The sequence below is a fragment of the Scyliorhinus canicula genome, chromosome 21 (assembly GCF_902713615.1).
Source record: "Scyliorhinus canicula chromosome 21, sScyCan1.1, whole genome shotgun sequence".
Taxonomy (NCBI): Eukaryota; Metazoa; Chordata; class Chondrichthyes; order Carcharhiniformes; family Scyliorhinidae; genus Scyliorhinus; species Scyliorhinus canicula.
Genome location: NC_052166.1, coordinates 51,508,948 through 51,523,598, shown reverse-complemented (window position 1 = coordinate 51,523,598; position 14,651 = coordinate 51,508,948). Strand labels below are relative to the sequence as shown.

General features: G+C 43.7%; 1 protein-coding gene across 4 annotated transcripts in view; it reads right to left on the bottom strand.

Annotated features, from left to right (window-relative positions):
* Positions 1-14,651, bottom strand: part of ralgps1 (Ral GEF with PH domain and SH3 binding motif 1) — a 723,987-nt gene that overhangs the window by 193,719 nt on the left and 515,617 nt on the right. For all 4 annotated transcript variants that reach the window (XM_038781972.1, XM_038781971.1, XM_038781976.1 and 1 more), the window contains exon 11: positions 12,836-12,929. In XM_038781972.1, coding sequence (XP_038637900.1) covers positions 12,836-12,929 — 94 coding nt within the window. The remainder of the gene's footprint in view (positions 1-12,835; positions 12,930-14,651) is intronic.

Genomic DNA, 14,651 nt, shown 5'->3' with positions numbered 1-14,651 from the left:
GAGGAAACCCACGCACACAAGGGGAGGACGTGCAGACTCCACACAGACAGTGACCCAGCTGGGAATCGAACCTGGGACCCTGGAGCTGTGAAGCATTTATGCTAACCACCATGCTACCCTGCTGCCCCTTTACAATAACTAAAGAAATAGAGTGTGCACGTCTATAGATTTTTGATTGTATGTGCGGATGTACTGAAGGTAATTCTAAATCTAGATTTAGGTTTATAAATCTCATTGACCGAGAAGCCAAATGTTCAATGTTCAAGAATATTCTTGCGATTGTTTTGCAAGATCAGCAGTTCCTGTTGGCAGCAGAGTTTTATCCACTGCAGCAGTATTGGCTTCAGATAGAAATTGGTACTGGTGGAAAAGGCAAGAGGAGCTTAATTGTAAATTGGGGGGGGGTAGAGGAGGGGTGGGGGTGCAGGGGGCGGGGGGAAGAATGCATAGGGGGAAACAAGGATGTCGACGTGAACTGAGGGAGGAAAGAAATGTGCCGGCATAAATTGAGAAGAGGGTGGGATTGGGGTGGGGGGGTGGAGGAGGAAGATGGCAGTGTGGACCCAAGCTCTAGACTGGAGAGGAGAGCCATTGTGAATTCAATCAGCAGAGACATCATTAGCTGAGGTAAGAGCATAGCCAGTAACAGAAAAATTGAACGTCAGCTCAAAAGCAAAATACTGCCTTTGCTGAAATTCTGAAATAAAAATACTCAGCGGGTCAGACAGCATCTGTGGAGAGAGAGAGAGAAAAAGGGACAGAGACAGGGAACTTCCGGCCCTGTCAACGTGGGACCCGCCGCGGCAGGAGGTTCGACGGCCCAGCCACTGATTCTGAGGGACCGGGAGGTCCAAGCAGTGGGCGGGGCCAGAAAATTCTGCACCAGAGCCAACGCTTCAGGCCGATGACCTTTCATCAGGACTGTTGCCCCATAAACCTTGTTGGGATTCCTTAATAATCTCTCCTCATTGAAAATAATCATACAATACATCTCCAAAATGTGGTGTTCTTTGTGTTGCTTAATTCAGGATGGTTGGCGTAGTGTTCACAAAGACCACAAAATAGCTTGAACTTAAACAAACCTACAAATTTATTAACACTACTAATTTGGATTCGTCACGTACTTCTAAATAATACACAGTTGATGTTAACATATAAACTACACTCATCTACAACTAATCTCAATACTGTTATAAACTACGATCTGCTCTTACTCATACTAATAATACTTCTGATTGTCTCGAGTTAACTCCTGGACTACCCTCCCCCACAAGGCTTAGCATCAATGCCTTATATTCTTGTATCTATAACTCCCTCTAGTGGCTACTCTAGCCATTTCATTAACCCTTGCAGTTCTTACAGTTATGATAATAGCACACAATAGTTCCTTACAGCAATCTCCAAAACTAAGTTCAAACTAAATAGCCTACATTTCGCAGGTTCTGACTCACTTCTCTTCTTAAATACAGGCACTCACCAGGCCAATCAATAGGAGCAATCTTGGGTCTCAATGAGCTATTGAATGTGTGCGTCAGTAATTGGGATAACAGCTCCCGAATCTTTGTAGTTTAAGGAGAATACCATCAAGTCCAGCAGCCTTGTCTAAATTAACATTCCTGTTCCAAGTTGGGACTGATTCTGCATTAATGTAACTGAGTCAATGCCAGCACCATCTATCAGCAGGGGGAGCACTTTATTTCAGGTTTATTAATGAGTTAAATTTAAATTCCTCCAGCTGCCTTGGAATTCATGTGCTGAAGAGCATTTATTGGTCCAGACCTCTGCTTGATGAACCCAGTGTCAATACCACTCTGCTACTGTCCCCTACATTTACTGGGATCACTCAATCAACCTTATCTAAACACTCTCTCAATTGTCCCAAATCCCGCTCTGTTAATCTGGCACCAATTTCAAATTGCTGGCATGGATTTGGGGGAGGGGGGATAAAGGTCGCAAGGAAAGAGACAGAGGCAAAATATAATTTAAATTCAGAGTTAGATAGGGAGTGGGGGGTGGGGGGGGTTGGGTGGGGGGTTGGGGGGGGGGGGGTGGAGTGTTTCCATCTCAGTGAAAACTGTATAAGTCATTTCCTAACAAGATGCAAGGGGGAAAAAAAATAAAACTTTTGCCAAGGTCTTGCAAATATCTGAAGGAGTTCAGGTCATTGAACGTTCTGTTTATTCTTTCACAGAGTGTGGGCGTTACTGACATTTGTTCCTCATCCCTCAATCCCCATGAGAAGCTGGTTCTGAGCCGCCTTCATGAACTGTTGTGATCTATGTGGCGTTGGTACTCCCACAATGCTGTTAGGACGTGAATGTGGAACAAGAGGAGCTGAAACTCCTCTCGTCTCTCCATTGGCACTTCAACTTCCTCGGTGTCCACATCACCAACAATCGGCCCTGGTCCACCCACATCGATGCTGCAACCAAGAAAGCACAACAGCGCCCATACTTCCTCAGGGAACTTCGGAAATTCGGCATGTCCACACTGCCTCTTACCAATTGTTACAGATAGACCACAGAAAGCATTCTATCTGGCTGCATCACAGCCTGGTGTGGCAACTGCTCGGCTCAAGATTGTAAGAAGCTACAGAGAGTCGTGAACACAGCGCAGTCCATCACGTGAACCCGCCTCCCGTCCAATGACCCTGGGCGAGATTCTCTGAGCCCTGCGCCGGGCCGGAGAATCGCCGCAACCGCGCCACGCTGACGCTGGCACGCGATTCTCCGAGGAGCGGGGAATCTGTGCCATTTGCGCCGGTGCGTTTGGCGCGGCGCCGGTTGCGGGCCGCTGTCCGTGTCCGGGCCGCCGATTCTCCAGGCTTGATGGGCCGAGTGGCCACGCGGAAACGACAGAGTTCCGCCGGCGCCGTCCACACCTGCTCGCAGCCGGCGGGAACACTGCTCGCTGGGCCGGGGGCTCCTTCACCGTGGGGGGCCTCCGCTGGGGTCTGGCCCGCGATCGGGGCCCTAGGTATTGCTCTATATCCTCAGAGCTTAGCATTTCTTCTGAAAATGTACAAGGACACTGATGTAATTGAGGGTGGCACGGCAGCATAGTGGTTAGCACTGTTGCTTCACAGCACCAGGGTCCCAGGTTTGATTCCCAGCTTGGCTCGCTGTCCGTGCGAAGTCTACACGTTCTCCCTGTGTCTACGTGGGTTTCCTCCGAGTGTTCCAGCTTCCTCCCATGAGTCTTGAAAGACGTGCTGTTAGGTAATTTGGATAGTCTGAATTCTCCCTTTGTGAAACCAAACAGGCACCGGAGTGTGGCGACTAGTGGATTTTCACAGTAACTTCATTGCAGTGTTAATGTAAGCACACTTGTAACAATAATAAAAGATTTAAAAAATGAATTCCGAGAAATGCCATAAAAAAAACTGCTGCATCATTTGGGCCAAATTCATTAACTCAAGGTTGCAGCTTGCTCCTCAGACACCAATGGGTGAATAAACCTTAGAGGGCTCAGTCGCTTCCAATAGCGTCAGTAAATGAACAAGCATACACTTGTTTGTGCCAAACAGAAAATGTGTTACGAGTTCACAGAAGATTCAATAAAACAAAACAGGGACAGCATCTGATTTAAAAGTAGCGAATAACGAACAAGTCTTCTAGGGACATGGCTGCGTAGTGATGCAAATTCGGACGTAATATATAATATAGAAACAGCACAGATTTGGGCCATTCACCACAAACCAGTCACGCTGGTGTTTAAGGTCCACTTGAGTAATTTCCTCATTTAACTCTACCATCGTATCCCTCTATTCCCTTCCCTTTCATATACTTGTCTAGCTTCCCCTTGAACACATTGATATGATTTGCCTCAACCACTCTCAATCATCGTCGGTCAAAGAGGTTAGAAATGATTCAACTGCTCACCGTAAGCACCCTAGCCCAGATTACCTCTCGGTCATAGGAGCCACGAGCCTTCGGGAGGGTGGGTTTTGTGTGGGATGTAAGAAATTGAACCTCGAGAAGCAGCAATGGTCACCAGATAGGTTTTTGCTGGCTTTCTAGGTTGGCGGGCACGTAGAACTAGTGTTGCATCTTTCGGATACTGTGAAATAGGTTACACCACCCCACCCCGCTTCCCCCCCCCCCCCCCCCCCCCCCCCCCCCCCCCCCCCCGGCCGCCAATACCTTTTAAAACATTTGAATTGTTAAAAAAAGTTATGCAGGTTTTTTTTCTTCTAAAGGAATGCGCTCGAAAATTCTGGAATGTAATGCAACATATTCTTATGACACTTCATTAATTTGGTGAGCTGTTTGCCAACACAAGGCCCAAAATTTAAATCGCTGGCTGTGCATTTTGTTGCGATTGGCAAGGCCGTTGGGAAAAGAAGTGCTGATCAGGAAAGGGACAAAATGGCGCCAGGCTATGGGCGAGGATGGAAAGAAAGAAAGAAAGAATGTAGATGAAGCGGCAAATATCAAGCAGTGCCAATTGTAAAAATCATCCATTCATCAGAAACTTTGGCTGGCCTTTAACAAATTTATTTCCAGACAATATTGGTCAGAGAATCAATCAAATTGGCCATTATTACAAATCCGAATCAAACAGAGTTGAGGGCAGAAGAGCCTGAAAATGACCATCATTGTGGATCACACCAACACTTTTTATTATGAGTGAATTGCAATAATGCTACCAGAGTAGTAAGTACTCCAGTGGCCCAGACTAATATTCTGGAGAATCTGACATGGTTGCTGCTGGATTTCCAATTAACGCTTGAAAAAAAAAACCCCAGCTAGTCTCTCAGTGATGGTGACCGATTTAAACTACTGTATTGTTTTAAAAAGCCACCTGATTCCGGTAGGGAATCTGTCATTCTCATCTGGCCTGCATACACGTGACTCCAGTCCCACAGCAATGAGGTTGACTCCTCACAGTCCTCGGAAATGGCCTTGCAAACCACTGAGTTTGAAGGCAGCTCACCCCCACCTGGGCCTTGCCAGTGATGCTCAGGTCCCGTGAAAGCATAAAAGGGTCTCTTGTGAGTCACTGTTCCATTAATAGCCGGGAGTTTCTCTCACAGCGAGCTGCTCCTTTTAAAATGAATAGTGCCTGCCTGAAGTTTGGGTTTCCTGCTTGTTCACACACCCACTGATACATTCTCTGGTGTAAATCCAGTGTAAGAGGAACCGAGCTGCATGTTTGGCCTTTCGAAAGGCTGTTCAGAGTTCTGAGGGTCATTCAGATGGGAGGGGAGCAATTTGGCTCTTTTCCCTTCATTCCCAAATAGCTTTGCTACATACCTGATCAATTTATAAAGTCATTGCAAAATAATGGCCACTGAATCACCATCGTTACTGATGCATGTGGCTCCAAATCCACAGCAACGTAGTTGACTCTTGACTGCCCTTGGAAATGGCCTTGCAAGCCACTCAGTTAGAGGGCAACCCACCACCATCTGGGCCTTTCGAACACTGGGAAGGTCAGACTGCTGGGCATGTGTGCTGCTAAGCCGGCCAGGGTTAAAAGTTGAGATTAGATACCCGCCACCCTGCTAGTCTCTGGGAACACAAAGTAGGATCCAGTGGAGTGGGCGATAGTGAGTCTTAGGATAGCAGTACATGCCATGCTGCCAACTTTCGAGCGTAATGCCAGTGGAATAAGAAAGGTGGTGTCAGGGTGTCCAGAAGCCCTCGCCAATGGAGCCAGCAATGACTCAATGCCAGAAACAAATGAAGTGGGACACTAAGAGACAGGAAGGTCCACCAGCGGGAAGGACTTGAGAACAAGCCAGTCAGCAGCGCAGCAGGAGAGGGCGAATAACAAAGCAAAGTGTTGCAGAATACTTGGAACTATTGACATTCACACCACAGGAGACTACCATCCAGCCCAATATGTCTCTGTTAGCTATTTGCTAGAGTAATCCAAAACCAAACATGCTGCCTTACTTTCTCCCCATGGCCCTGTATCTTCCTCAGTTTCAAATATTCATCCAATATTCTCTTCACAGTCCCAATTGTCTGTGCCACAACCACTCGCTTCTGCCGAGCTTTCCCGTAACCATGTGTAAGTCCCGTAAGTAACTGCTAAAAAAACATCCAATACATATGCACGAGATAATCTTTTCAGCGCTCTAAATAAGCTGCCAGATAATAATCTTCCAATTTTGTATCAGATTAAGCAACCTGCATTTATATTGTGTCTCTAATGTAGGGTGACATCCCAAGCTGCTTCCATGTTAGTTAAGAGGGTTTACCAGAAACTTGATCATTTACAAGATACTCAAGGGGTGCATTCAGGTAACTCATGGGACAGTTGAGGTTGCCGATGGGTTGCCCAAGCATGGGGCCTAGCAGGCCGAAGGCATGGGGGTTGCTATGGTGGGGCGAAGAGAATGGACAATGGACAAAGGGTCAGAGGATCAGAGGAACAGAGCACTGGGGAGCTTTAAGGTTGGAGGAGGTTTACAGAGATGGAGCCAAAGGCCATGAAACGATTTATTAAACACTGGGAGCTCATGTATGTCCGCGAAGACTGGAGTGATGGGCAAGTGGGATTCAGTGCAGCATAACGGACAGCAGATGAACTGAAGTTTATGGAGCATGAGAGATGGGAGGCCAGCCAGGATTGATATAGTCGAGTCTCTATACTATTTTCGTGAAAGCTTGTTCCACGTATAATCTGTTAAAGTAACTGAAGGAAAGACTTGTTTATATCAAACCTTTCATACCCTGAGGATATCTCAAAGTGCTTCATGCCCAATGAATGGCTCTTGAAATAAAGAAGAAAGAAAGACTCGAGTTTATAAAGCCCCTGTTACGCCCTCAGGACATCCTAAAGCTCTTTACAGCCAAACTCTTTCCGAGTCTATTCACTGTTGTAATGTTGGAAACCCGACAGCCAATTTTTACACAGAACGCTCCCACAAACAGGAAGGTCGTAACGATCAGGTGATTTGATTTTGTAATGTTGATTGAGAGATAGAGAGTGGCCAGGACACCGGGGCTAAGTCCTTGTCCTTCTTCGAAATAGTGCCGTATGTCTTTACATTCACCAGAGCAGGCGGAGCCTTATTCTAACGTCTCCTCTGCAGGGCAGCACCGCCTACATTGCAGCACTCCCTCAGTACAGGACAGCAGCGGCAGCCTAGTGTAGCTACTGCTCTTATGTAGGTAAGCAACGTACCCAGTTTACCCAATGACTTCCTGGGACAATTGATCAGTTCACTTCTGTTTTGATGGTACTAGCTGAGAGATCATTGTGATCAGACTGCAGGGAGAATTCCCTTGCGTTTTGATTTTCAAATGTCTCATTACTACTTTCTTAATTCCAACAATTTTCCAACGACAGATGTTAAACTAACTAGTCTATAGTTTCCTATTTTCTGCTTTTCTCCCTTGTTGAGCAGGAATGATGCATTAACCTTTTTCCAATTCACTGGAACCTTTCCAGAATCCAGGGAATTTTGTAATATTATAACCAATGCATCCACTATCTTTGCTGTTACTTCCTTTAAGGCCCTAGGATGTAGGCGATCAGGCCCTCTGGACTTGTCTGCCTTTAATCCCAATAGTGCTCAGCACTTTTTTTCCTATGGATTGCAGTTGTTTTAAGTTCCTCCTTTTCAACAACCTCTGCATTACCTGTTACTATTGGGCTAGTTACAGTGTCCTCCACTGTGAAGACTGAGGCAAAATATTGATTTGTCCCTGCCGTTTCGGAGTTCCCCATTGTCAACTCCCCAGTCTCGACTTTTAAGGGACCAACATTGACTTTAGCTACTCTCTACCTTTTTATATACTTGTGGAATCTTTTGTTGTCCATTTTTATATTTTGCGTGAGGTTTCTTTCAAAATTACCTTTGTTCTGTTTATTACACTTTTAGTAAACCTTTGCTAGTCTTTAAAATTTTCTCAACTATTCAGCTTGCCACTGAACATTTGCAACATGTTATGCCTTAGTTTTTGGCTCTATGTTATCTTTAACCACCTTACTCAGCATTTACTCCCTCTTAAATCTTTCTTCCTCTCTGGAATGTGCTTTAGTTAGGAGGAATTGAATATCTCCTTAACTGTCTGCCACGGTTCATTAATCTTTTAGTCTTTCTGCGCAGTCCACTAGGAGCAAACCTGTCCTCATGCCTATGTAACTACCTTCATTTAATACCAGAACATTAGTGTGGGACTCAAGTTCATTGCCCTCGAACTGAATTTGAAATTCATGCATGCAATGATCACTCTTCCCTATAGGATCCTTCACGACAAGACCAATAATTAATTCCATCACATTACACAATACTAAATCCAAAACAACTAGCTCACTGGTTGGTTTGACAACGTATCGTTCCAAGAAACTATATGAACTTGCCAATTTGATAAATTTAGTCTATATACATCTTAAAATTACCTCTTTTTTTAATAGTATTGTGATATTGTTTATATTCCATTGAACAGGAGACCAGCCCTCAGTTGAACATCCCATTTGTCAGACATTTCAATAATGAGGTAGTCTTGCCAATCAATGGGTAGGATCCCTGCATTTAAGCCAAAACTTCCAGTTTTGAGTCCCACCCCAGGACTCGAAGGTGAGTTCATAATGCATCCAAACAACTGGAGGGAATACTGACCTGCAAATCCTCCCAGCATGCGCGAATGGCAGGTCGTAAGAGTGGGAAAGATTCACTCTCAGCCCATGTGATGGAAATAAATTGGAGCCTCACCACCACTACAGCTCCAGGCTACAACATTTATGTTCAAATGCATGTTGCAATTGCAATTTAGACTCCCTGGTGAAAAGTAACACACCACCACATTTCAATATCTATAAGAAAGTACCACAAACAATACATCATCACTGATGCAATGGAAGTCCACACATCTGGAAATGATAAAAGCAACAGCCAGTTTCACAAGTAAGTATTGTTTTGATTGCAAAATGTGACTTTCTATCAAACAATGTGGGCAAAGGTCTAATGTACAAGTCCTCAGAAAAAAGCTACAATATGGGAGGAAATTTTCTATTATAGGGGGAAATAGAGACAACAAATTCTGAAGAAAGTTTGTCATTGCTCAATGCCAATCACATTGAACAAAGCAAATAAAGTGTGAAAAAGACAGAATCACAGAGTGCCATTCAGCCACAGAAACTATACGCCTTCAACATGTCATGTATGGTGACACGTGGTTAGCACTGCTGCCTCACAACGCCAGTGCCTGGGTTCAATTCCGGCCATGCCTGACTGTCTGGGTGTTGCACATTCTCCCAATGTCTGCGGGGTTTCCTTCAGGTGCTCCGGATTCCTCCCACCCTCCAAAGATGTTCAGGTTAGGCAGATTGGCCATGATGGCGGTACAGGGATAGGGCGGGGTAGTGGGTCAAGATAAGGTGATCTTCCGGTGGCTCGGCACAGACTCGATGAGCCGAATGGCCTAAGTCTGCACTGCAGGGGGTTGCGTGGGTTTTCTGGACATTGGTTGTGTCTGACAGGAGGCGATGCAGGTAAACCACTGGTAAAACCTTCGAGAAAGGGCATCTCTATGAAACATCTTCCATAGGGCAGCACGGTAGCATTGTGGATAGCACAATCGCTTAACAGCTCCAGGGTCCCAGGTTCGATTCCGGCCTAGTTCACTGTCTGTGCGGAGTCTGCACATCCTCCCCGTGTGTGCGTGGGTTTCCTCCGGGTGCTCCGGTTTCCTCCCACAGTTCAAAGATGTGCAGGTTAGGTGGATTGGCCATGATAAATTGCCCTTAGTGTCCAAAATTGCCCTTGGTGTTGGGTCGGGGTGTTAACCTTGGGTAGTGTGCTCTTTCCAGGAGCCGGTACAGACTCGATGGTCCGAATGGCCTCCTTCTGCACTGCAAATTCTATGACCTATGATCTAGTCTGAAAAAGGTTTCAGGTACCCAACTATGTTACAGCCCATCATTCAACCCTGACCAACTGCAAACCATAGTTACTAATTCCGTGGTACCCAACAACAATGAGACCATCACGTGCCAAAGAATATCAATATTCTCAGGGAGGTAGTAATAACTACAAATCGGCCGAGATTTGCTGGCAATCATCCTCTTGGGTGGGTTGATAAAATCTGGAGAGCCGCTAAATTCTCCAAATTTCCACGTCCCTCCGCAATGATGCCCGCTGGTGTTGGGGGCCAGGAAAATCACATTTGCCGGATAACATCATTTGTTGAGTTTAAATTATTTGATCAAATTCAACAATATTTGATTTTAGATTTGAAATAGAAGTTATCCTGGAAATGGAGGTTACAAAAAGAAAGATGTGCTAATAATTTGAAAACCCTCCCAACAGCTTTTTTGTTTAATGTACGCTTCAAAGCCAACATTTTCCTGTAACTTTTAGATGCCAAAGCAAATTGGTTAAATTCCGTTTCATTTTCCACAGACAGTGCAATCTGTGCCCATGAAATTCAGAACACACTCCAAGAGCTTAGTTCTTGAAAAGGCACATTTTCCTCTTTTTTTTGGTCTAAATAAATACGATTTTTTTTTTGTTGCATTCAGCAGGTTCCTGTTCAGAACCAGATTCCCATCATTGCAATGTGAAAGTTAAGTTTCGCGTAATTTTGGGCTGTTTCACACCTCATATCTCAGTAGCTCGCCACTTACATTTGAAGCTATCCCAGTCTCTCTTGGCTGACCATTGGAAATCAATCAGGAGTCCGGAGGCAAACTTTCCCTCTGAACTTACAGCTACATTTAGGGGCATTCATCTGTGTTTAGACACTGATGTGGATGTGAACAACCCCGCGGCACCATTCAAACTTTGCCTCTTAAAGTTTAAAAAAAGACACAATGGCCAATGAAAACACCAGAACATAGGACAAGATGAGTGCTCGCCTCAGTGGTCTCATGTTAAAAGTGTTGCCATTTTGATAGCATTCCACTGGGTTTGATTATTTGCTTTGCCATAGACAGACGCCACAGCGACGGTGGCTATACATCTAATGTTGACTCAATGGGAAGTGCCATCATGAACAGCACCAGCCCTTTCTGTGCTGTAAAACTCTATAAGAAGTCTGACAACACCAGGTTAAAGTCCAATGAGTTTGTTTCAAACTCTAGCTTTCGGAGCACTGCTCCTTCCTCAGGTGAACTCTATGACTCGTCAGATCTAAGCCAGTTGTCCCCTAGTTGGCGTTCTGTGCGTAACCTCGGATGGCTGCTGTGGTGTTCTTTGTGTTGCTTATTCTAGGATGGTTGGCTTGGTGTTCACAAAGACCACAAATAATTTTAAATTGAACAAAGCTATAAATTTATTAACACTACTTAATTGGATTGGACACTTACTCCGATATAATACAGTTGATAATAAACATATCATCTACACTTATCTACTAGTAATCTCTACACTATTACATTAACTATGATCTGCTCTCACTCACACTATCTTTCTTTTCTTGCCCTATTATGTATTTTCTTTTATTTCCTTTTCTTTTCCTATAATTAATGATCTGCTGAGCTGCTCGCAGACAAATACTTTTCACTGTACCTTGGTACACGTGACAATAAACAAAATCCAAATCCTTCAGTCTGTTCTCTAGCTTTCTCCTCAACCTCTCACCCACAAGGCATCAATGTCTTATATAGCTGTACATCTAGCTCCCTCGAGTGGTTGATTTATACATTACATTAACCCTTCTTTACATTTATGATAATATCACAGCTGCCTTTATTTTCACTCTGATACTGTTGACTCTCCTCAGAAACACCGACTGGCTTGTCCCACCCCACTTCATATTGAGCAGCACCTTCTTAAACTTTGTTCCTTCCAAATTAACCAAGTTCAGGTCGTTTGGAGGTAGAGGCCACAGTGGGTTAAACAGTTGATCATTTAACATACGCTAATTAAGACGACTATTCAGTCTGGATTCCTCCAGACAACACACCAGGTGAATTGCTAGTCCACTGACAATCCCAGTCTAGTTGTGTCCAGAAGTGGACTTAATCAGAGTGAGCTCATTTTAAAGACCATTGGGAGCTCAACAACATCTACCAGTGTTCGTTACAGATCTCCACAGACCCAGCAGTACATGACGAATGTCTGCACTACACAAAGAAGCTCTCACAAGGAAACCTATAGACTGAGAACCACATTACACAGCGCATCTCTGTGCATTACACAGTTCAAGTTTAGATGTAGTCGGCTGGTTAACTGCCGCCCACAATTTTATATCCTCTTCGTAGCATGAAGAGGTCTGTTTTCTCTTCTTAAAAATACGATCATTACTATGTGATGACAGCAGCCTCCCACACAAACTAACTTTGCCAGGACGGGCGAAAGCTAACTCCTCCACTTAAATAACTGTCACCCATTATGTTTGTTTTTCTTGTAATTCTGCAACCAGCCTGGTTTTTTTTTAAAATAAAAGCTGCAGAAGCTGGTGTTTTAGAGGGAACCTATTTTTTCCCCTGTCAGAAATTAAAAAGGGATACAATATAAATGTAGTTATTTTGTTACTTTTATTGGATTTTAATCATAATCGTTTGTCACCATGTTTCGCTTCACATGAACCATATTTATAGTAGAGAGAGGTTTTTTTTTTAAAGTGTTGTGTTCAAATTACAACAAAGTTTTGGTAACACAGTCAAAGCACTTCCAACTTTTGGTTCATGAAATCATCTTATCCAAACTAAAATTCCAATGAACATCGTAATTAACAAACTGTAAATAGTCCAGACCCTGAGGCAAGAGCATCATTATTTCGAAGTTATTTGGCAATTCCCCATTGAGTCTCTTATACTTGTTTAAGTTACAGAAGTGTATTGGCAAGTGAGCATTGTGTTACACAAGTTACTTCCCGAAACAATGCGATCTATCACTGAATACTGTGGTTGAAAAACAATCAGATGCACTTACTTGTAATTGTCCTCTTCAACAAACTTCTGTAGCTCTTCGATGTACCGTACAGATTTCAAGTACTTTTGCACGTGGGGTAATGTTACCAGGTAGTCTGTGATGGAAAGTAATGTACCACCATTAGTCACATCATCGCAGTGAGAAATGCAAGGTTAATATTTTTAAGTGTTTTTAGTTGCAAATAATATTTTTAGTTGCAAAGAATATTTTCTTTCATTGAGAAACCTGGGGCAGCTGTAAGGCCCTAAATGCAGCATGTCACTTTAACTCAGTCTTTCGCAACCAGAAACATTCACCTCTCCCACTTCTCTCCATTTAAATAATATTCTGCTTTCCCATTATTCCTTTCAAAGTGGACAACGTCACATTTTTCCCACATATTGCACCATCTAAGAAGGTTTTGCTCACTCACTTAACCTATTGAAATCCCTTTGTAGACTTCGTCACAATTTGCCTGTCTACAGTTTTTTGTAACATCAGAACCAGCTTTGGCCACGATGCAGAAACAAACTGGACGTATTCACAGCTTTGTGAACGAAATTTTGCCTTCCATCCAAAAGACATCGTAAGGCATGAGCATTAATGGGAGCAGGGAATAAATGAAGAAATGTTGAATAAAATTAAAAGAATGATACAGTATGAATGACTGGCTTAATGATGATTTAGGTTCTTATTCATTTGCCTACCGGTATAAATGCTGATGGCATCACGGATCGTTACAGCAAATTCATATTGACGAGAGGCACCCTTTGGGCGGTTTTGTGGGGCAGTGACCACATCCCTGCCTCTGATTCAGAAGTTCGAGTCCCACCTCAGGGCTTGATGGCCAAGGAAGGTATGTTCATAAGGTGGCCCAACGGGTCTCGTATCAATCTGCAAAAACCTTTCCTCACTCACCAATGAGAGGCATTAAGAGTGGGGGAAGATTCCCAGTCAGCCATGAATCTGATGGAAAGAACTGGGGCTTCTGGCCTCACTTTCCATAGCTCCAGGCTACACCAAGCATGTAAGAAGTGTATGTTGCCACAGCAACCTTCCTTTAAGTAAACTTTAACACATCACCACTACCACAACATGCTTTGTAATCTTCCAACCCAAATAAAAATACCAGAAGGGAACATTTCTCAAAAAAAGGACGTGTCTTTAAAAACTCTTGAGACGTTTTGCATTAGATGAGAAAATGGTATTTTATTGTTGTGTTATTGCTTGGAAATGTTTTTTCTAAGATAACCATGTGGGCAAGTGTATTTAAATCCATTTCTGATTTGTTTGAAAGATTAATATATATCTTTGAGTATGGAAAATCATTTTCAAATTATTTCAGGTCCTCTTGAAACGTCTGCACCCCAATGAATCAGGGAAGGTATCTAGTAGAAAGCACAGCCCGTAGAACCATGGTCAGGTCTGGGTCAGATTTAGAGTCACCCCTAGAGCTAGGGGAGAGATGGCATAGTGGTGATGACGTGCAATCCGGAGGTCCAGGCTATTGCTCTGGGACATGGGTTTAATTCCCACCACGGCATTCCCACCATAAAATCATTCAATTAATACAATCTGGAATTGAAAGCTAGTACTGGCCATGAAACAATCATCCATCACCATAAAAACCTACCTGGCTCACTCAAGCGCTTTGGGGAAGGAAATCTGCTGTCCCCACCTGATCTGTCCTAAATAATCTAGTGATCCTCAGCAATGTAGTTAAATCTTAACTGCAAATTTTTAATTTCTACCACCAGTGTGCTTGACCTACAAGGTACAAATAACTAGTATTTATGAATCAAGCAGAATTTATTAAGCAAGATTTTACATATTCTTA